The sequence below is a fragment of the Aulonocara sp. 'chitande type north' Nkhata Bay genome, linkage group LG10 (assembly GCF_057382095.1).
Source record: "Aulonocara sp. 'chitande type north' Nkhata Bay isolate Kocher_YH1m ecotype deep benthic linkage group LG10, A_spYH_male_GT1.1, whole genome shotgun sequence".
NCBI classification, from domain to species: domain Eukaryota; kingdom Metazoa; phylum Chordata; class Actinopteri; order Cichliformes; family Cichlidae; genus Aulonocara; species Aulonocara sp. 'chitande type north' Nkhata Bay.
The window spans coordinates 21911118-21933450 of NC_141353.1; the positions used below are offsets into that span (position 1 = coordinate 21911118).

Genomic DNA, 22333 nt, shown 5'->3' on the forward strand with positions numbered 1-22333 from the left:
AACAATGACTAGTTTTCATTAAAAACATTCTTTAATCAAAATATGCAACTGTGTTTCTGATGTCCATCCTTTTCACCACATGAGTGAGTGGTGGTTGTGTCCTGATCATATATGAACATCCGCACACGCACACACACTTATTCACACGCACTCTCACGCACAGGCTGACTACTTATAACATGATTAATCTGATTGTTCAGTGAAGCAGAGTGAAATAAAGAATATGATCCAGCAGCAGCAGCTTGGTAAAGCATCCAGTCATGTCCTCTGAGTGCCTCAAGAGGGAGAACACATCTGCTTGCTAACCAACTACACCAAACTTCCTTTATGGCTGTTTGTATACCGACTTTATCCCCTGACGCAAGCATTCTTGACTGATTTACTATCATGTATTTAAATGAAGAATTTCTGAATAACTCTCAGTACTGTTAAGTGTCTTTTTGAAATGTCTAAATTGAAAACATATGCTGTGAAAGTACACGCGTAACCCTGTCGCCTTATACGAAGAATTCTCTGTGCTGAACCAGCTTTGCCAAAGAGCAGAACTTGAATGGAAACTGAAACACAGAAACATTCAAATATCAGTGTTGCTAAGAAAACCCATTTTAGCCATCTGACAAAGTTCTCTTTTTGCTGTTTGGTTTCCATAGGAACAGTTAAAAAGACTTCAAAAAAGGTCAAAATTTCAATGTGTAAAAACCAAAAGGATTAGTCTTTTCTCAATCCAAGAGTCCTTATGCTCCAGCAGATGCCTAATATCAGCCCAAACAAAGTTCTCAGCAAAAAATGTCTGAGAAGAGAAAAGAGAAGAGAAGAGAAGAGAAGAGAAATCAGCTTCTTTTGTGTCCCTTGTTATCCTCCAACTTTTATACTATCACATCACTGGTATGCCCCGTTCCAGGCTGCCAGTTTGGGAGCATCAATCCTCCTCCGGCGTGGGCTCTTGTGGCAGTGCGGCTACTTCTTCTGCTGCCACTGGCCCTGATGTTTCTGGTGTAGTTTCAGGCTCTGGTGGTGGTCGCTGGCTGAGGATGACCTGCACTACATAGTCTCTTGAGATGTTGAGTTGGTCCAAGCGCAGTCTGTCTGTCAGGGGCCGCCCTGAGAAAAACCAGCGTTGCGTTGCGGCAGGCACGCCCTCCTGACTTTGTAGACGCCGCTTCATTATGCCTACTGTGTCCGTGGAACGGACTGCCAGCCGGAGGTCGCGACCCGTGGAGAGGCGAAGCCGAAGCTGGCATTCCCCTCCTGTGCCAGGCTCACCGGCGCTGCCCAAGGACGGGTCGGTGGTTCCGGAGTCAGGATCTGAACCGTCGGGCTCATCGGAGCGTTCCTCGATCATGTTGACGGGGGGAGAGAGGCAGTAGACTGGCAGCTGGTATCGATTCCCCAATTCATCGTAGCATTCGGTTAGAGCTCCTGGAAGAACGGAGAATATAACCAATTAATTCAATATACCGGTATTAAAAAAAAATAAAAAATCTAAATATTAATTTGGTTAATAAATCAAATGAAAGCTACAGATTATGGTTTGCAGGAATTGCCACTGTCAATAAATCACATTACAATATAAACAGAAGTGTAAGAGCTCGGTAAATGATTAACTCGGAGCTTCCAATGCAGAGCCATAAAACACTAAAGTGAACAGGAGGGTCATTTCTAATTTTTCCTTTTCGTAACTCTTCATGGACTACTTGTCTAAACAAAAAAGTTCTAATATATAGATATATATACCTTGCTGTGCATGAGATGGAATACTTTCTGTTTAAAGAAATCTATTAGTCATTTGTAATAAAGTGAAAGTTAAAACATTTTTTCCCATTCAACAAAGCCAAAACCTGAACTATGCTTCATAATACCCTGGATTAATATGAAATGGAGAAATGAGAGTCATACAAATAGAAAATAAAGATTGTAGGGGGACAGACTGTGGAAGCAGGAGAAAAGGGAAAGTCTCATCTTGGACTAAAACATAACGAAACATTATGTAATTTCTGTGATTCAGACTCTGACAATAAAAGAGTTGGTGGACAGAAAGTGGGAATTATAGCATACTGAAGAGGTTGTGTCCACGAGTAAAAATGTAAGCCATTCTGTTCACGAGGGGGATTCCTGACAGATACATACCCTGCAAAATAATTCAAAGTGACTACTTTTCATACCAAAAAACTAAAAGGTCATATTTATTGTGGATTAACAAAAACAGAAGATTAAGTTGATGATGACATCCAAAAAGATGAAAAACTCTCCCCACAAAAGTGAGAAGACCGCCTGACCACAGTTTCTTCTAAATGACATTTTAAAAAAAAAAAGGTCACCTTGCTGCTGTTGCGCTGTTTTATGACTTAAACCGAAGCACGATCCACCCGAGAGTAGCAGTGAGTTTTCCTGTAACCAAAACCGAGATGAGTTAGCAGAAGCCCAGAAAAGTTCTCGCTACTCTCTAGATGATGACAACTTTGGCCTCGGTGAGGACATGAAAGTAACTCTTGCCTTCAAGAAAAGTGCAGAGTTCATGTAATTGTGAAGGAATAAGGTGGCAAAAAGGCTGGTTTCTGGCACGTGTAGCCCACTGCGTAGCAGCAATCACCACAAAACGAAAGTGCAGCAATTATTTCAACCACAACCACACTATTATATATTGTGCAGGAGTCTACATAAATAATTGGTGAGCATGTTTAAATATTTTATAGCTCTCTGCTTTTATCAGGTACATAAAATAAATATAAATTTGAGCAAATAAATCTACAGTTGAGCTGTCCTACCTCCGATATTTCAGCACACCAACTAAACAGTTGTTTATTTAGGCTCCTTCTATGTGGGACAACAGAGAGCGCACAATATGAAGAAGTAGTGATAGCCAGCATCACAAAAGGCTAAGATAAATATTAGTTTTAACATGGCTCAATGAAAATGTATAAACAGGATCTGGAAAGGATCTTCCTTTGATTTTTTTCCCTTCAACAGCTATTTATTTTTCAGCTGCAGAACACCAATGTATTCCAGATGGTACTGATGCTTTTGGTTGTGGCATTTCATCAAAACAAAAACAAATTCCACCCACAAGGTGGAATTAGCCTTGTACCAAATTTTAAAGAATGAATCTTATGACAAAAGCAAAGAAACATGTTGTTGAAGTGCTTGCTGTGCTGCATATCCCCCCCAACACGTTTTGAATTTTAAAGGATGAAAATATAAGTGATGTGAATCCGTAAATCCTTCCATCCTTACAAGGATATTCAAAACTGCGTGGGAATTTGCCCAACCAGCCTACATGCATTTTATGGACTTGGAAAAATCAAATGACCGCATCCCTCGGGATGTCGTTTGAGGGGTGCTTTGCGAGTATGCGGTATTAGCCCATTATTATGGGCTATTTGGCCTGCCAAGTGTGGTAAGAGCTTGGTTTGTGTTACCCACGGTAAATCAGACTGGATCCTGAGCTGGAATCTACCAAGGTTGCCCTTTGTTAAAGAGTCTATTCATAACTTTGATGGACAAAATTTCTAGGCACAGCCAAGGGGTGAAGGGTTTTGAGATTAGTGGTATCAGGATCTGCTGTTGTAGATTATGTGGCAATGTTGGCTTAATTGAATGATGACCTCCAACTTTCACTCTTGTAAGAAGTGTGTGAAGTGGACAGGATGAGAATCTACATGGCTGGACTCAGCTGGAAGACCTGGGTATCACAGAGTGAGCGGAAAGTAGACTGGGAGACTAACAGATGGATTCAGGTGGTACTGGTAGTGATGCAGATAGAATAGAATGCCTTTATTGTCACTAGAGCTGCACAATGAGATACAGAATGCTGTACTGGCCTGCCGTAGTGACAATACCTTCACCTATGGTCACAAGCTGTGCCCAAAAGAATAAGATTGTGTGAGGAATTAGGTTCCTCCGAATTGTGGCTTGTCTCCCTATGGATGAGGAGCTTGGCCATTCAGGAGGAGATAAGAGTAAAGCCGCTACTCCTCCACAACAGGAGCTGGATGAGGTTGTTTGGGAATCTGACAAGGTTGTCTCATGGACGCCTCCTAGGTGAGGTGTTTTTACTCCTGGTGGAGACCCAGGAAAGATGTTGGAGAGATGTAGTTTCTGGGATGGCTTTGTAACAACTCAGTGTCTCCATAAGTGCTTAAAGAGTTGGCCTCATGCCCCTGATACCTCAAGACAGATGAGCAGCACAAAATGGATGGATGAATGGCTAATGACAGCAAATGGCTCCAGAAAAGATGCTCTATAATTTCCTTATGTTTTCTAAAGACAAAGACTTGAATCTCATTTCAGTGTTCACAGAGCAACTTTCAATGACCACAAAATTTGTTTTCAACCTTTTTTTTTCTTAAAAAAAGCAAACAAAAAACAACAACAACCAAAACAAAAAACTTAAACTCTTTAAAAAAAAAAAAAAAAAAAAAAAAAAAACACAGTGAAAGGGGAACCCATCAGATGATGCATCTCTAATACAATAAAAGTCTCCATTATGAATTAAGTGGGGATTTGGAGAAACTAATCCATTTCCTGAATGGCACCAACAAAGTCTCAGCTAGTAATGGTAATGCAATTTTAAAGGATTTTTGAGGATCGCTGTTTGGTCCCATAGTGAGCAAACATTTTCTTTTTACCATGCTGGTGCAGACTAAATGTAAACAGCTACTGAAAAGACAGGAATAAAGCGAATCCTACAGATTACAGCGATTGTTTTATTCTGGTGTCACAAAAATACCCTGGCTTTTCTTTAGCAACATCAACACGTGTGTGTAAAACTAATGATGGCTTCGTCAGCCTCAGCTGTACTCTGGATTTCTTAATATTTAACTTGCTAAGAGTGATAACTAGGATGTTGGACATAATAAAATTGCTTTAAATTTGTGAATGTGTTGTTTCTTTCTCATGCGTTTCCTTTGCTGCAGACCTAGAATGGTGGCCTGATGTTCAAGATAAGCCTTTTCACATCAAACAAAATGCAACTTCAATTTGTTTCTTAAAACCTATTAAACAGACTTCACAGCCAACCACACATAGCCAAAAGATTTAAGCAAACTTGCCTTTATTCTGCTGCACAGAACACAGTCATTTCCCTTGTGGGACCAGTTAAGAATCCATCCATCTTTCCCTCTATCCCAATTGTACAACATGTGATGTATTAAATGTGATGAAAACATTTAGGAATGTCAGTTCTGATTCCTGTATGCTGCTCAGTTTAAGTGTAAAGCAGTACTGGAAGACCAAAAGTGTCCTGGTGAACAAGGGCAGAATGGTGAAAGAAATTTGAAATCAATGCTTTGCATGACTGACTGAGAAAATGTAAATGTGTGAGTGGTGAAAATATTTAAGTGTTGTGTCTACTCTCTGCACTGCACTGCTGGTAGAGTGAAACAATGATGTCAGGTCTAGAGAATCCACAGCTGCAGCCCAGCAGGACCTGATCTGACCTAGCCAAACTACTGAGAGGAATCAAGTAGACATTGTAAGGCACTGACATGAGGTTCTTAATGGTACTTAAAATATACATATACAGGTTTTGCAGTCAGGTGACCACTAACCATCATCAACTTAATAAGGCCCCAGTTACCTAAGGCCGAGAGGTAGGTCAGTGACCACTTAGCAACCACTGGTCGCTAGGGGAAAAATTCGAAAAATGTCCCAGACCAGCTGGCAAAAACCTCATTGCGACTGCTTCGGTCCCTTCCTGTGGTCTCCAAACAGTAGTGAAACTGTGAGAAGAAACCAGAAATGGGACAGCATCCGTCTTCAAAGTAAAAGCTCTGCCTCTTCGCTGCAGCAAACCATCGTTTCCAGTCAGTGTTTCACTACTGCTTGACTGTGTTTGCAGCCAAATTGGTGTTTTCCACAGAAAATACAGGTAACTGTTCCAATCTGCTGGTGACCAAAGCAATCACCAGAATGTTTTTGGTGCAACACCCTCTTTGGAACCAATTTCACCAAGCAACTGGCAGAATGGGCTATAATGCATCATGGATTGGCCTCACCAGAGACCCAGAACTCTGAACATTATTAACATTGTGGGATCACGTTGACATACAACAGACCAAGGGGGAGCAAACATCTAAAGAAGGGCTTTTAATGTCCTTCAAGAAACTATTCCTGAAAACTACTTAAAGAAATTACAAGAAAGCTTGCTTATTAAAGTTCAGGCTATGCTTAAAAATAATATTCCCTTCCAAGCTTGGTAGAATTATACAAACTCTGTTTTTGCCTTGTGCCCTGTATTTCTCTGTATGTTTGCATGTTTCAACAACTCTGCATCTATTTCCCATTTTTCAAGTAAAATATAAAGAAATGAGGGATTCTGCACAGAACTGTATTATTTTTGTGAAGTTTGAAGAATTGGGAACAATAAAGAACGATACATCCACGCGTAGAGAGCCTACTGCAGCAGCTTATTATAACAGCTTGGATTTGGGCTTCCTGAATTTGAGCCACATATATTTTATAGATTTGTTCTAAGAGAATGCTCTTGTGTTTTGAACTCTTTGGCATACTTAGGTGACTTATTACTTCCTCCTTTCAGCAGAGCAAGAACATGCCCCTTATTTATTATTTATGGGTTACTTCTGCAGCACTTCCTCGCAGCTAAAGCCTAAACTCTAAAATGTGGTCACTGAAAATCACTAAGAGGTTCTTTTATAGCAGGCTGAATTATATTGATGCTTTATAATCGCTCTATTTACTTCCATGTTCACTAAAATGTCAATTGTAGTCTGTGACTTTAACAAGGACAGCAAAGAAGGCACTTACATAAACAAAATGCTTCAGTAATATGTGGCAAAGTTTGCTTCCTGTTTATGAAACTTATCAGAGGGCAATCTAAAGACACTTCCTGGGGAAGCAGCCTCCCTTTGCTTCTCTGTTCTATGTAAATTTAACCTCTTTATATTGAAGAGCTACTATTTAGTAGCTGCGTGTGGTACTGAATGCTGACAGGTGGCATGAAGTAAAAGCTCTGTATCGTGAGTATTCGAAGGGGAGATTTTGACTTTGACATTTCAGTGTCCCGTTACAGCTATTTTTCAGAAAATAAAGCAAAATCTATGACTTGTCAACTAGACCCATCACTGTGGAAATGTGTGTTACCATGTGGCAGTGTGATGCTGGCTCCGTCAAGGATCGCCTGAGCCAGCAGGTGGTCATTGCTCTCAAAGGCGCTGGCCGCAGCCCGCAGCGCATCCCAGATCTCCTTCCGGCCTTCGAAAGCTGGCGCCGTATCCCAGAACTCATCTCTTTTGCTGCGCAGCTGGCCTTCAGTCATCGGGTAGTCACTTTTCCATTTAGGCCGCTCTCTCTTCAGGGGCTGGTTACGCCCTAGAGCCACTGGGAGCGGCAAAGAGAGGGAGAGGAAAGGGGGGATTTAGAGAGAAAATGCAACTAATAAAAACAGGAAGACTGACGCAGACTGAAAATTGAAGAACCAAACAGAAATATTGAAAAAGACTCTCATAAAAGTGAGGGAGGGAAAGAGGAATCAAAGGTGTGAACCAAAATGGGAATAAACAGAGGAAGCAACAAAGAGAAGAAGGAGTAAAGGGGAAATACCAAGAAAAGGAAAGAAGACAAACAAAAGCAATTTGGATGTAGGGAAGAGAAAGTAGACAGATGTGGGATGCAAGATGAGAAAAGATGGGAAATCCACAGAAGATAAAAATGAGAAGTAGAGATTATGAGTAAGGAGGAAGCAGGCATAACAAAAGTTAGGATTCACTGGAAACAAAACAAGACTTTCAGCTTTGCTCATAAACACAAGCATGATTCAATTGTCAATTAAAAATGGGCCTACACTATAATATAAGGTCTAAATGAAGCATTTAGACAAAGTGAAGCTAAAAATGTATTGGTACTAAACCCAATTAAATGGTTACGGTTCTAGCATCTAACAGCCCTCCGGCTGCAGCGTGAAGGCAGGTGAGTAACACCATCTGGATCACCGCCGAAGGGGCCGACACACAGGACAGCGTGTATGTTTGAATACACAACACAGACAGGGAGGTGCGAGCAAGCTGATGGATCAAGGTGTTGAGTTACACCTGCTGGTATACACGAACCCTGATGATCATGTGGCAAAGTCGAATAACACCAACCTTCAACTGACTTTAGTAAGACAAGCCTCTAGCCGTGCTACTTTTAATACTTGCTTGAACTTGCTGAAAAGACTTCCCGTTTGAAATAAGCTCATTAGACAGGTTATAGTACACAGCGTTTAGTAGGTTGAGGGGGACCTAGTTGGACAGGTTTAGCCTTTGATATTTCAGGGAGGAGGAAAACAATGCAGCAGCTGTACAGTAAACAGATAGCAACACAGATAAACATACATTAAAGTTCCTCTCCTGGTGCTGACCTTCAACTCTTCTCAAATACTGTAAACCACTTCCCAGTGCCAATGAAATTCATACATAGGTGCTCAATGTGAAAATTATTCTGAAGAATAGTGAACTGCACAAGGTTTAGTACATGTTGATGTATCATAGTTGAAATATATTTTATGGATTGAGTTCAACAGCGTTAGAAACTGTGCTTCAAATTAACTTTTTGACTCACCAGGCAAGAAAACTGGAATACACTAAAAACAAAACAAACAATATCCACCAGCAAAGTGACAAAGATTTATGCTGAATAAAGAAGAGCCCAGAGCAAAACTGAAGCCAAATTCTTGTGAATCGTTAAACGATTAATTAACTTACTAATCAAACATAAAAGTAAAAATCCTGGATGCTTAACCATTTAATCAACTTAACCCTCTTAAACTGTAGGCTCTTTATCTCAATTATCCACTTCTTCACACAGCCCATAAAGTCCTAATCATCTGCTCATTGACTAGTGTTAATGATTGCTTATATGGTAAAGGACAGAAGAAAAATGTCAGGGAGGGAGTCAATAGCTCAGACAGCAGCTGTGCGACGCTTGCTTTATAGTACTACGTTTGTGCCTGTTTACCTACACAGAGCAAAGGGGTACACAACCAAAGCAAAAGTACTCCCCTTCAGTCTTCCAATGACCCAACAGCACGTAGACTGGTGTCTAAGATGCTATGTATAGATTAGTTGAAAAGTGAACACTTATTGTTATTTTTAACATTTAATTTTGCTTCAGGCCTTTGTTGATCTGTATTGAGAACAGCACAAAAAAGGGCTGTTTGTGACACTGGCCCCTGACGACAGTACACAGCTACAACATGTAAGTGACGGTCTGAAAAGGTGTCTGTAGGCTCTGCGTAACGCGTGATTTTGACTTCTGTGGGAATTCTACGTATTAACTGGAAACTCCTCGTAACCCTGCGTTTCAACCTTCCACGCCATTCAAGTTGCTGTGGGCTGCGTTGGGTTATGTAGAAGGTTATGGTGTATGGTTAAAAGGACTTTCCAGTTATGTCGTAAGTTACCACATAGATTTCCCACAGAAGTCTAAATCACGCATTGGTTTGAGCCATGAGCGTGTGCTTATCAAACTCAGAACCAGAACACATGTAAGTGAGTAGGGAAAAAAGCAACCCACAATTATTTTGGTAGCACAGTGGTACAGCAGTTAACGCTGAAGTGCTCTGGGTTAACTTGTGACTCTTAATTGCACATAGGCATCAATGTGAGCAGGAATGGCTGGCTGTCAACTGTGATAGTCCTGGAATAGACTGGGAACTTGACCACTGGGTACGATTGATCCACCTCTCCCGTGACCCTGAGCTCGATACTCGTTTACATTTATTTGGCAAACTGAAACTAACTACATTAGAAGGTTGTTCATTTTGGACCCTGATTAGAAAAGTTATGGTAAAGGGGTAGCATGAGCCTTTAGTGTGACAATGTCAAATGCTTATACTTGATTGCAAATATGGACAGATGGAGATCCGACGGCCTGACAGTCATTCCTTCTTTTGTTAAAAGTGGCTTAAGACTCGCTTAAGTACTATATATTACAATAGTCAGGATTCTTCTTTGGCTCTAGCTCCAGTTTCTTAGAGGGGCGCCAGACCCAACACAGGTACAAAGCAGTTCCAAGGCGGAAATGCTCAACTACGAAGTTGAATTGCTTTTTTTGTTCCTGATTTATCTTTAGAGGAAAATATAACTGTGCCAGTTTTCATTGGACAGGCTCTTTAAACAATTTTATGTGATTATACAAAACATTAGCAAAAGTACCAAACAATCAGTAACATCAGGAACATAAAAGCATTTTAGTGCGTCATTTAGCTGTAATCATTTTCTAGCAGTGCATGCCTGAATTCCTGCGGATATGCTCTCATGTTATGAACTTGTCTGCATGACTCTGTCCATAAGTCTTCATTAGCCTGCTTTCCACATCGTCTGTCAGCCAATAATTCACGTATATCTTTAAACAGTAACCTACTTGGGTGTCATTCAGGAAGGATTTATGTAGGCCGGTATGTACAACAATTTAACATAGAAATTTCTGCAATGTAAACCTGCCTACGAGATCTGATTTAGTGACACATAAATGTGCCTATGTTGAACTGAACTGCGTTGTTCCTGTTTGCTTGTCTGCATCCGTTTAACGCTGCATCGTCTCTTGATCCTCCACATTTTACAGATACCGCTGCTGTTCATACCCAATATCTAGTCAGGGAGGAAGCCTGAAAACTGGCAAAGACAGAAGCAGAGGCAACGAGGGAATGAATAAAGGAAACCAAGTTTTATCTCAGCATCTCTAAGTCTCCACCCCCCACCCACATGACCAACTGTATTTACCGCTCTGTAATTAAAATAACTCACTGGCTATGAGCAGAACTCATTTTCAGATCAGACAAACCAGGAAACAACACTAAGGAAGTTGTGTACAACACCTCAAACTACAAGAAGGGGCTCTCCCCCCCCCCCTCTTTTTTTTTTAAGATTCACACCATTTAAACGCAACAATTCCCCTTAAACCCCACCCAGAGCTTTTATAGTTGACAAAGCACCCTTCTTTCACTGTGCACCCTATCCATATCACCAACGTAAACTATCTAATAAAGGGAATATGTACTACAGCATGCATTCATAGACAGTGTCGCACTCAATTTCTCACTGCTCGAGCTGTCATCCCTACTATGCTTTGGGACTGCATGCAACTCCATTTATTGCTCAGTAAATAAAACTAACCTTTACCTTGCAGTTTTGTGCGATATATCACTTTTTGCTCACACTTTAAGTTTCGCTTTTAGTCATAAAGCTACAGTTTTGACACCTCCTCCACTCTTCCGACCACTTTTCAGGACACAGCATGACCCGACACCTCGCTCACAACGAAAACAATCAATAATAATAATAATGATAAATATAAGACAAGATCAGCAGCTGCCATATGTGCACCCCTACTCGAGCTGTCAGTAACTTCAAGTTGTGCAGAGAATCTGGGCATAATTCAAATCTGAAATCACACTGAATCACGCCTGAGCGCTCCCCTTGCATGCCATTGCTGCCTGTGACCCATATTTGTTATGCAGAAAGCTAGCAAGCTAACTAGCTACGTTTTAGCCGGCTAGCTTAGTCAACACCAAAGAACAAAGGGAGGCAGACTGGCACAGTCAATGTTTCCCACTTTGTAAAGTAGAGAGCAGACGAGGCGTCGTTTGCCGTTTTAAGGCCAGGTGCATGGAGGGAGACACCCGGCAGGACTGCTGTCTGTCTTCGGCTCTGTCTGGCTCGGATATTAAAAGGAAGGGAAGAAGACCTCCAGTCAGGACAACATGCAGGGAGCCTGGAGGAAGCCCTTCGTAAAAAAAAAGGAAAAAAGAAATGCAAGCTTGTGGCCAATAAAAGACGTCGACAAGCCCCGCAAGTTACCTCCAGTGCCGTCCGAGTTCTCGTTTAAGCTGCCCGAAGAGTCGTGGTGGCTCCCGACACAGCCACCCATGGATGTTTCAGCAGAGCAGCCCGGGCTAGGTAGCTCACCCCCCGGCCCACAGCTACAGCTACATCCACTACCCCTGTCTCGTTTTTCTCTCTCTCTTCCCCCCTCCCCTCCCTTTCTCCCTTCCTCCCTCCTGTCCTCTCCTTCCTCCTCGTTTCCTCCCGTCTTTCCCTTTCTCCTTGCGTCCTCCTTCCCTCCTTCTCTCAGCATAGACTGAGCTCAGCAGGCATGATCTTCTTCGTGTTTTTCGGCGGCGCAAGAAGGTCTGAGAGAGGTTCACGTCGTAGCAAGGTGACCGAGGTACGAATGAAGGAGAGAAAGAGAGGGGCCGAAGGAGGAAGAGATATAGACAAAGGACAGAGAACAAAGGAGAAGTGCACCGTGCAAAACAAAAGAAAACAAAAGATAATCTTTAGGGTATGAAATGTTTGCTTTGGACTTTGGACTCTAGTGATGTTAATGCATTTTGACACATCTCATATCATGTTTTATGAGAAGCTGTTTGCTGCACATCAGCAGTCACATCAAAATGTTCACCCTCTATTATTATTATTTATTATGTTCTCATTCATTCAGCTGTGCTGCCTATTATATTCTAATTTCCACTCTATTTAATTTTATTATTCAATATATTTTTTTTTAGTTTTAATGCACAAAATATTGTTGATTTTGTGTTGCACGTTTTTTTTTTTTTACTCTACTCTGCTCTTCTTCCTGCATGGGAGGCTTTCATTAGTGAAACTAGTTTGGTGTTTTAGACACACATTTTAGATTTCTTAAGTTGTACACAAACTGGATTTTACCCTACAGAGCATAATGAAAGCAGTTGCAGTTGCAGTCAGAAGTTTGTATACACTCATCATGGTTATGATTTCTTTGATCAATTCTTTTTCCAAATAGGAAAGTGGTACAGAAGTACTACAGGAGTAAAGGTGAGGCTTTCAAACCTAACAACACTCTACCAGGCGTCAAGCCTGGTGGTGGTAGCATTATGCTATGTGGCTGTTTTGCTGTCAGTGGTACTGGTACATTGCATAAAGTGGATGGAATAATGAAAAAGGATGACCACTTCCAAATTCGTCCACTTCGCCTCACATCAGCAGCTAGAAGGGTGAAACTTGGTTGTTCCAACGGGACAGTGAGCCCAAACACACCAAAGCTAGGTTCTGGAGTGGATAAAACAGGCTAACATTAAGGTTTTAGAATGGCCTTCCTAAAGCCCCGACCACCAACCTATTGAAAATTATTGGAGAGTTCTTAAACGGTTGGTCCTTGTCCGGAAACCAACCAGTTTAAATGAAGTTGCTCAAATATCCAACTAGAATTATGCCAGAAGCTTGTTGATGCCTAGCAAAAGCATCTGGTTGACGTGCAACTTGCACCACCAACCAAACATTAGTGGGAGTCTATGTATATATTTGAGTCTGTGTTTATACTTTTGACCTTGTGTGGATTCGAGAAAATTCAAAATTAATTCAAACTTGTTTCTTTAAATTCATTAAATATGTAGGCTGTACAGTCATTATACTGTGGAAAAAGAATTACCATGGCATTCATGCCCGATGAGTGGATGTAAACATCTGACCACAGCTGTATTGTGTTACAGTTCTATTCTGTTCTCCTCAGTCGTTAGACCGTCTGTAGTTCTGTTGCAATAACGAAACAAAAACCACACTTAAACTTTATTGCAGATAGAAAAATATTGTCATAGGGTATTCTGAATGTAGTTCTGCTTTTTCTATTCTTATATACTTCCCTCTTTTCAGCTTATGCCACTGTCAAAATATATCAAAATATATTACATCAATTGTTTCAGGTTTTAACACCCAAAATGTTGTTGAGTGACTGTTGCATAGATTCTGTTCTATTGTACTCTGGACACTATCTTTGGGACTGTGCTAAAGAGATCTATGTGTAATTTGATGCACTAGAACACACACCCACACCCGCATGCACATGCACATGCACATACCCACACAGTCACTCACGTGTTTCTTAACACAAACACAGAACAGCAACAGGATAGCGAGGTTAGTTTTACAACAAAGCTGTCTGGAATTTCAGTTATTTCCCATTGCTAGGAACTGAAAGAAGATGCTCGTGTAGGATCGAGCTTAGTTGGAAGCCCTTCGCTAACAATCTGCGTGACCTAAATGATGTAATATGATGTAACAAGTTCCTGGATTTGACTTTCCTCTGAATACTTAAGATCAAGGTCATAACAGGACATTCAGCAGAATCTTCTGTACTGCCTTCTATATGTAGACCGTTTCATGATGTAAATGACTGATCTTTGAATTTTATGCTCCCATGCTTCATTCAGGGAGTGCTAAAGATGGCTGAGAGAATCGGTTTTGTTGGACATGTTGCCTTTTTTAAGCCACTCGCAAACGTTACAGAAACTCGTACATGTCACAGAACCTGAAACCCACACTGTTACGACCATGCCCAATGATGGTTAAACGGAAACTCATAAAAGCGTGCAGTTGTGTGGTTCCAATTAAAATCCCAGACTTGGCTGTTGGTCTTCTGAAGCATTGTTAGAAGTCCCAGTAAGCTGTGAACTGTTTCACACAGTCACTTCACACTCAAGGCAGAAATAAGCCGTTGACTAAACACACAAGTGTGACCACCTTACTTTGAGAACGGCAGTGACCTCTAGTGACATGGTTTACTCTAACATCATGATTACATTAGTCATAATGGTAAATTGGTTTGATTTATTTTACAAACTAAATGAGTAGTTTGAGTATTTTGTAAGAAGAGAGACTTAAATAGTTTATTGGCAGTTAAAAAGCAGGCAGGGAGACACAGTGATATTGCAATAATCACAGTGCCGATATAGCAGAGATCTGATGCTTCAGATTACATATACCAGATGAAAATAGCATATCCTGCTTATGTGCAAGTGTCAAACCGCAGTGAATCTTATCTGTAACAAGGAGAAAGTAAAACGTGTGACCTTTAACACTACAGAGACTTGCATGATTTTAGTCGAACTACTATCTGTTCTTGTACATTTCTCTATCTGCCTCTTGATTCTTTGCGTTCTCATTTTATCTTTGTGCACAGTAGATGGTGCTGGTGGAACTAAAGACTGGGGTACTCTGCTTACACCAAAATAGAGTGTCTGTGTGTGTGAGACACACAGGTCAGAAACCTGGTGTAATAGAGACGCGTTTGCACCTTTGAATAGAGAATAATATGAATCTGCTGGTATGGTCTATATGCAACTCTTAGAACCATAGATTTTTCAGACTATATTGTCTAATCTTATAACAGCAGCAACATTTGTGTCAGTATATTTGTTAGGACTCACGTATTCTTTAGCAAAAAACACTGTTTGAGTTCATTAATAAAACCTTGTAATGTTGGCTGAAAAATTACAAAAACTGCAAATGGCAGTTAAAGTTGTTCATTCTGACCTCTGAGAACGTAATTGTTCTGCTGACTCTGTTAAATAAGGCTTAATTTTTCAAGCTGGAAAAAAACAGGAGTAAAGTATAGATTTTTTTTAGGCTGACCAGCAGGCTTTGCTTTTCTTTATCTGACAGGTCTCTCTAATCTTTATCTCTGTGGCTTCTTTTACTGTCTTCTGTTCATTTCCTTCAACACCCCCTTTTCCTTCTACTTCTTTAATGTAGCTGACTGAAAGCCGGCACAGGGATTAATGGCTTGTCACTGACTGATTGATTGATTTATTCTTGCGCTCACTCAGTGCCTGACTGGCTATTTGAAGATGTTCAGCTTTTCCCATCTGTGTTGAAGATGGGGCTGCTAGCGGACCCATTGATTTACTGTTATCTGTGGAGCGCTACCCACTTTTGGATAAAAAGCCACAGTGTACTTGAAAACGGCCAGAGAGAGGCAGGGCTGCTTGAAGCTTTTAAACTCATTCACAGCCAGCTGTGTGTTTGAAGGAGACTAACAGACAGCACACAGTTGATTGTCCTTTCATTGATTTACAATTAACTGCTTTGTCTGACCAGACTGCAAATCTACACCACACCACAGTGTCACACACTTTGAAACGAGCCAGAAACAGGATGGGACAAAAGAGGGAACAAAAAGGTGAAACGGTGAGGGCTGACAATCAGAATGAGCACGAGAGAGGCAGATAGCCTGGCTGTGAGAGATTCAGGTCAAGTTGGCCCTCGGGATAAAAATGGCCTTTAGCAGATATAATACTCTAGATGTACAGAGGATTCAAGCTGCTATAATAAAAGAAAATCCAAGAAGAAACACCAAAAATATTCTTAAAATAAAATGAAGCATTTGTTTTAAATGTCATGTGTATTTATTTATATTTATGCTAATTCTCAGATTTAGATCATTTGCTTATTTTTTATTTAAGTGCCACATTTCTCTGGGCGTCTCCTGACTGTAGGCCAACACTTCTATTGTGAGTTATTCTGCAGGGAACCTTTGTAGAGCCCAGAACATAACCTACGTAAGTGACCCATCGTCGTTGCCAGCATTTGTGCTTGTGCGTGCTGCATTATGTGTTAATTAAAATGTGCTCGTGTCCCACTGTTTCATATGCGGTGCCATCGGATAGAAAAAACGTTAATCTTTCCTTATACTGAGGTGATGATTGGTATTCTTTTGCTAATAAATTCAAAAAGTTTGAAAAAGTAACATGAAACGCACAGGAGGAATCGACAGTGCCGAACAGACACAGAGGGACGTATGTGTGGCTGTTTTGGTCCACCATAAAGATGGAGCAATAACGATCACTCTGTCACTTTGTTTCACTAAACATCTCTAAACAAAATAATATCATTCTTTCACATTAGACACATTTGTTGAAGGAGATGTCTGAAAACAGGACAAAAGTCCTGACAAAAATGTAGAACTGTTTACTTTGTTCCACACATACTGTAAATGCTCGTTGTTTTAAAATAACATTCTCCAGTAGATCTTCTATTTATCAGCAGCTGATCTTTGGTAGATCTTTAATGGCTTAAATCCAGATTATTTCCCTAATAATAATAATAACAACAACAACAATAGAATAAAGGGATACAAACATGAATTGTAAATAGGAATAAAATGTGAAAAAAATGTGGCAGTGGAGCTGAACCGGTCTGTTAGAGAAGGTGCTCAGGGTTGGACTGGGTTGATGGATAACAGCTTGTTCAGTGACCTCCTCTCCACCACAGCTTCAAATGTGTCCAGTGTGGAGCCAATCGCAGAGCCAGCCTTTCTAATCAGTTTAGTCAGTGTGTTTGGTAACCAACTCCAGTGCTGCTCCCCCAGCAGAGCACAGCAAAGTGCACTGCACTTGTCACAGATGACTGACATCATTTTGCTGCACACATTAAAGGATCTCGGCTTCCTTAAGATGTAGAATCTGGTACAGAATTATAGAATTATGGTGAAATTGAAAAGTTCAATAACGGCAAAATACATTTTACTACGTGGCAAAAATGCTGGCTTTGAGGGTCAGAACAACACTGAGACAAGTGTTTGTATTAACGGAACAATGATATTGGCATCCAGCTACAGCAAGCATTGGAGTGGCTTTTGGAAGAAAAAAGCCTTTGAATCCAAGCCCAGGCTTTCTCATTCCCTTTGACAATCTATGGAGTGTTCAGGGAAACGCTCCAGAATTTTGACCCAAGCTGGGATAAATCCAGACATGCTAAACTGACACAGACAAGTCAAAGCTGCAGGTTTTTACAAAGCATTAGAGTTACCGAGCCATTTATCAAAAAAGCTGATCCTTTTAATACAGTTCAGCTTTTTTGTTTTTCATATTTTAACGTGTCTGTCCAAATGCGATCTCAGGGGTTAAGTCTGCAGTGTTATGTGATGTCGTCACCATTAATCTCAACAAAGGACAGCACAGTCATGAGACCATAACATGAGTCTGGCTCAGAGAAAGTCACTGTTGATACATCAACACAGCCATAATTAAAAGTTAAATGACTGTAATTACAGCTAAAATGGCCATGTTTGCATTGAAAGAGGAGGCTAGAGAGAAAAATGATGGGGGCTGATAGTGCTCTTACTAATTTTGGGCATTGCTGCTGTTGTACTGGTGACTTTGTACATCTTATCTTTCCATAGTCTGTCTTTCTTTTGTTGTCTCTTTCTCTCTCTCTCTGTGTGTGTGTGTGTGTTTGTGTGTGTGTGTGTGTGTGTGTGTGTGTGAGCACATCCCACACGGAGTAAAGCCCAAACTGAGACCTGTTTTGGTAAGGCTCAGTTTTGTAGCGGTTTATCAGTCCACAGGATGTGTCTTTAGTTTGTCACACCACATACACCATATGCTCCATAAACACAGGGATAAGCTCTCTTGTGTGAGGGACCAAGCAGCCAAAGCAAAGAGGACACAGGCAAAAAAATATCTTCAAAAAGGGTTTTCTTTATTTTAACCCTCAAAAAGTCCAAAATTAACAAAATTCAAAACCATACTTAGCAGGCCCATAAAACAGGTCAACTAAATATAACTCTACAAAAAGTAATTTCCAGAAACTTAAACAAAACAAAGTGAGACACAACTTAACTCACAAACTGACCTAATTAAAAAGACACATGAGGGTAGCTTTTATAATGATTTGGCCAAACCATTTGAACACAATAGGGGGGAAAACAAAAACACACACTAATATTAACTAAGCACAGAATAACCTAACTAAACCTAAAACACCCCTGCTCCTGGTAAGCCCATGGTTGGTCCTGCTGAGCAGGCATTTTGTCCCCAGAGTCCTCAGCCACACCTTTTGCCCAGACAGGAAACAGCCACCGCCCAAACCCAGGTAACTCAAAGAAAGAGAAACATAATTAATATAACAAAACATTTTAGAAAAACCATACAATGCTACTATGTGCGCGCCTCATAATACCAGTGTTAAGTTTAACCAAATGATTAATGAATTATATTAATGAAGAATACTGCAAAGCAAAATAATAAAGTGAAAAATGGACTAATTTACCCCTGTGTGGCTGCTGCCATCACACTTGATATACGCCTTAATGCTTTTTACATTGCAGTACATGTGTGTATATTTGAAGTTCAGCAGAAATATCGTTACATAACCTCTCTATTACAGTGTGTGATTTAGTATAGAGCATTTAAAGAACTCATCAGTAAATGACAAACTTAAGCTGCTATAAATTGCTATGCATTTTAACCCTTTTTTCCACAGCACTTGCTTCCACAGCCAAAGACTGATCATGCCGATCTGCCTAAAGAGCAAGACTGTTACTTTGACACGCCAATTATTTAAAAAAAAAAAATTGAGGACCGTGAAGTAGATAAACTTGAGCATTTTTCCAAACAGCTGCAGATGCTAGTGTTAACAGCCCGAGAGGCAGCAGAGGCTAAAAGGCTGTAGAGGATCAATCTTGTTTTGCAGGGCTAGTTTGTCTATTCACAGTCATAAATAAATGCTTTCTTCAGTCATCTGTCTGTGTAAGGGCTCAGCATTTACAACCATTCATCCACATGACCAAGAGAGATGTTATCATGCTCAGCAGAGCTTCAGGCGCTAACAGCAAGGAAATGAAAAGAAGGCTTGTACACAGCACTGTGCACAAGTTTTACGCACGTGAAGAAATACGGTTTAGGTGAAGACAATTTTTAAAAAATTACAGGAAAGGATTTTTTTTTTTTTAGTGTTCTTTGTACAGAGTACAATAAACAGAAAGAACATGAGAAAACAAAGATACACTTGATTGCAGTCAAGGGCCACTGCTCTGCATGCTTGTTCTTGTTTTTTCATACGAGTTGCTTACATATAGACGCTTTCTGGTCAGACTCTACACAAGCGGCAGATTTGTGCATCAGGATCCGAAACCGGTTTCTGCCACAAAGTCTGACCAGCTGCTGGAAGATTTCCCGAAAGGGTGGTAAATCTGGTGTACTGTTCACCCTCTGCAGAAAGCTCTCACAGTCAACCATCAGACGTTTCTACAGCGCATCAGGAAGCACCTGCTTGTGTCTTCGAGAGAACGTAATGTCTTTTGTATATTTTACCGATGATAATATGTTTTATCTGGAACTCTAATGCAATCAGACCAGTTGCAGGTTTCTTTGTAATAATACAAAATATAATATACAATTTGGACACTCTAAGTTCTTATTGTTTATACGTCGATGCACAATAGTGAATCCGCATGCAATATCCCGCCCAGTATAATATCCATCTTATAAGATTTGTGCAACAATTTATGAAACTGAAATTTTTCATTTAGCATATCTGGTATGTATTATATATGTATTTAATTACAAAACCTTACCAGATATACATCAGGGTCTCAGGTAGTGGATGTGCTCTTGGGAAAGACACTGAATCTCATACTGCTAGGGCTGAATGAGGAAAACCACCGCATCATAACCAGTTAAAAAACAACAACTTCATAAAGATTTACATTCACATCATTTACAAAACTGATAATGATGTGAACAATTCTCTGAAAATTCTTTGCATTCTTTCAGTCCATTGTCATTGTAAAGAAAGCCTGTGGCTGGGCTCCTAGGCGTGGTATGTAAGGCCATGGGTAAAGTAAGAACAACTGACAATTATTCAGATTTGCTCTGGCTTCGATTAAATGAATAGTTCTGAAAAAAGTCTTACTTTAAATGACGTACAGCATCTTAGTTTAAAATCTGTGATATTTAAAACAAAACCATTTTTCTCTGCATTGTTCACACATTTGCAAAGTCAAGCAGCGGTCTGGATTAGCGGTTTGGTTCTGGCCCACAGCTTTATGTTTTCCACATAACTTTCAATTAGAATGTTCTTTTTAACTTCTTCAGTACACTACAACCTTTTCCTTTAACTTGTTTATTCTCATCTCCTCAAGCATCCTCTGTAATAATGGAAAAATCCAGCAGGCTTTGGCAGAGCTTAAAGGGCTAATTAGCAACAATGAAATAAACCAGCACAGTCTGGTGTTTGACAAGAGTGGGATTAAGAAGACATTTTCCCAGCTGGTAGCGCCGTACAAAAACTCATGCCCTTTCGGTCCAGTGACTATGATGCAACACATCACATCTCCCCTGTGCCTTTTTATATCTTTTTTTTTTTTTTTTTTTTTTTTTTTTTTTGGCCTGTCCCGTTTGGCTCTTTTGCCATCAGAATTGTTGTCTAAAGGCAAAGAAAGATGCCCAACGGATTTACTTTACCAAACTGACCATCCCAGCCTTGCCGTAATGGTCCATTTGATTCACCTTTTATTGTTTATTTTATTTTCACTTACTGAATACGGGACAGACTAGACTGGGGGAAAGAAAGGGAGAAAGAAAGAGGGAAAGAGAAACAGCTGAGAAGAGGGACGGGGGAGAAGGGCAAAAGACAAAAACCAACAGAACGGGCAGAAAAAAAATGCATATATCAATCACCTGGGTCACCTGCTGAGAAAGAAAAAAGAAAGCAAGCAGAAGAGAACAAGAGTAATAGAATAAACAACATCACAATGATATATGGGAATATGACAGTAAATACTAAATGTTAAACATTATTGTGCAGCACATAAGATCAACAGAACACAGTGTGCTTTGAGGTAGGAGCCAAAAAGGGTGTAGTTTGTGGGTGTGATCACCCGTGTGTACACCTGTGAGCATGGACGCGCTTGTTTTTTGTTTTTTAAAAGGTTCCTTCATGTAATAATCTGCTAGAGGGTGTGGGGGGGCCACAGCCCCGTCCTCCAGGGCATGAAGCAGGTGTGGAGGAGATCAAAACTCCAGACATCCAGAAGCCCCCAGAACACAAGAGACCAAGGAAGACCAACAGAGGGGCAGCTGCGCCACTGTCCCGGAAAGAGCTGAGGAGAGTCCCAGATGAGGGCTCACTCAGCAGCCGCGGAGCAGAAGCCAGGGGGAGTTGCAGTGACGCGCCCGTGAGCTCCGCCGGCAGCCAGCTGCGCCTGAGTGACCGAGCCCCAGGCCGAGAGGCTGGGGGCACCCCACCTCCGAAGTGGCCCGAGCGAGCCCCAGGCTCCAGGCCCCGATAAGCGGCCGCCAAGGAGTGAGCCGGTGTGTACCTGGACGCCCATCCCCGGACACAAAGAACCACCAACGCACCGATGTCTGAGGGGGTCCGCCACTGGCAGGGGAAGTGGTGGTAGGGGGAGATAGGCCTCCAAACCTTGGAGGGCCTGAGATGTCCCCAGAGAGGTGGCGCCTGACACCCAACCTGACATATAGACACAGACATACAGGCACACACAGATACAAACATCCATTCCCACCCTCATGCTCTCATATGCACTTACTCCACACTCAACCAACGTGGAGACAGACATAAAGAGACGTTGTACACACGATCACACTCCCCAAGCGTACTCTACAAACCGGGTCTAGGTGCCCCCGCCCCTGGAGGGGGGAACTGCACCCAGACCCAGGTGGTGTTTCCCTTTTCCCTGCGGTGGGGGGAGGCAGACCGCCCCGACTCCGCAGCAGCAGGAAGGCTCCACACTCCAGACCGCAGTCGGACGGCCAACTCCTCCTCCTAGCCCCCCT

At 41.2% G+C, this 22333-nt stretch overlaps 1 protein-coding gene across 1 annotated transcript; it reads right to left on the minus strand.

Moving 5' to 3' along the window:
• Positions 1 to 12: 12 nt before the first annotated feature.
• Positions 13 to 12174, minus strand: ubtd2 (ubiquitin domain containing 2). Its single transcript, XM_086309089.1, has 3 exons — positions 11796 to 12174; positions 7099 to 7335; positions 13 to 1419 (listed from the first exon to the last, which is right to left on the minus strand). Exons 1-3 carry the CDS (start codon positions 12070 to 12072, stop codon positions 920 to 922), a joined length of 1014 nt encoding a protein of 337 aa, XP_086165215.1. The 5' UTR covers positions 12073 to 12174; the 3' UTR covers positions 13 to 919.
• Between the last annotated feature and the right edge of the window lie 10159 nt (positions 12175 to 22333).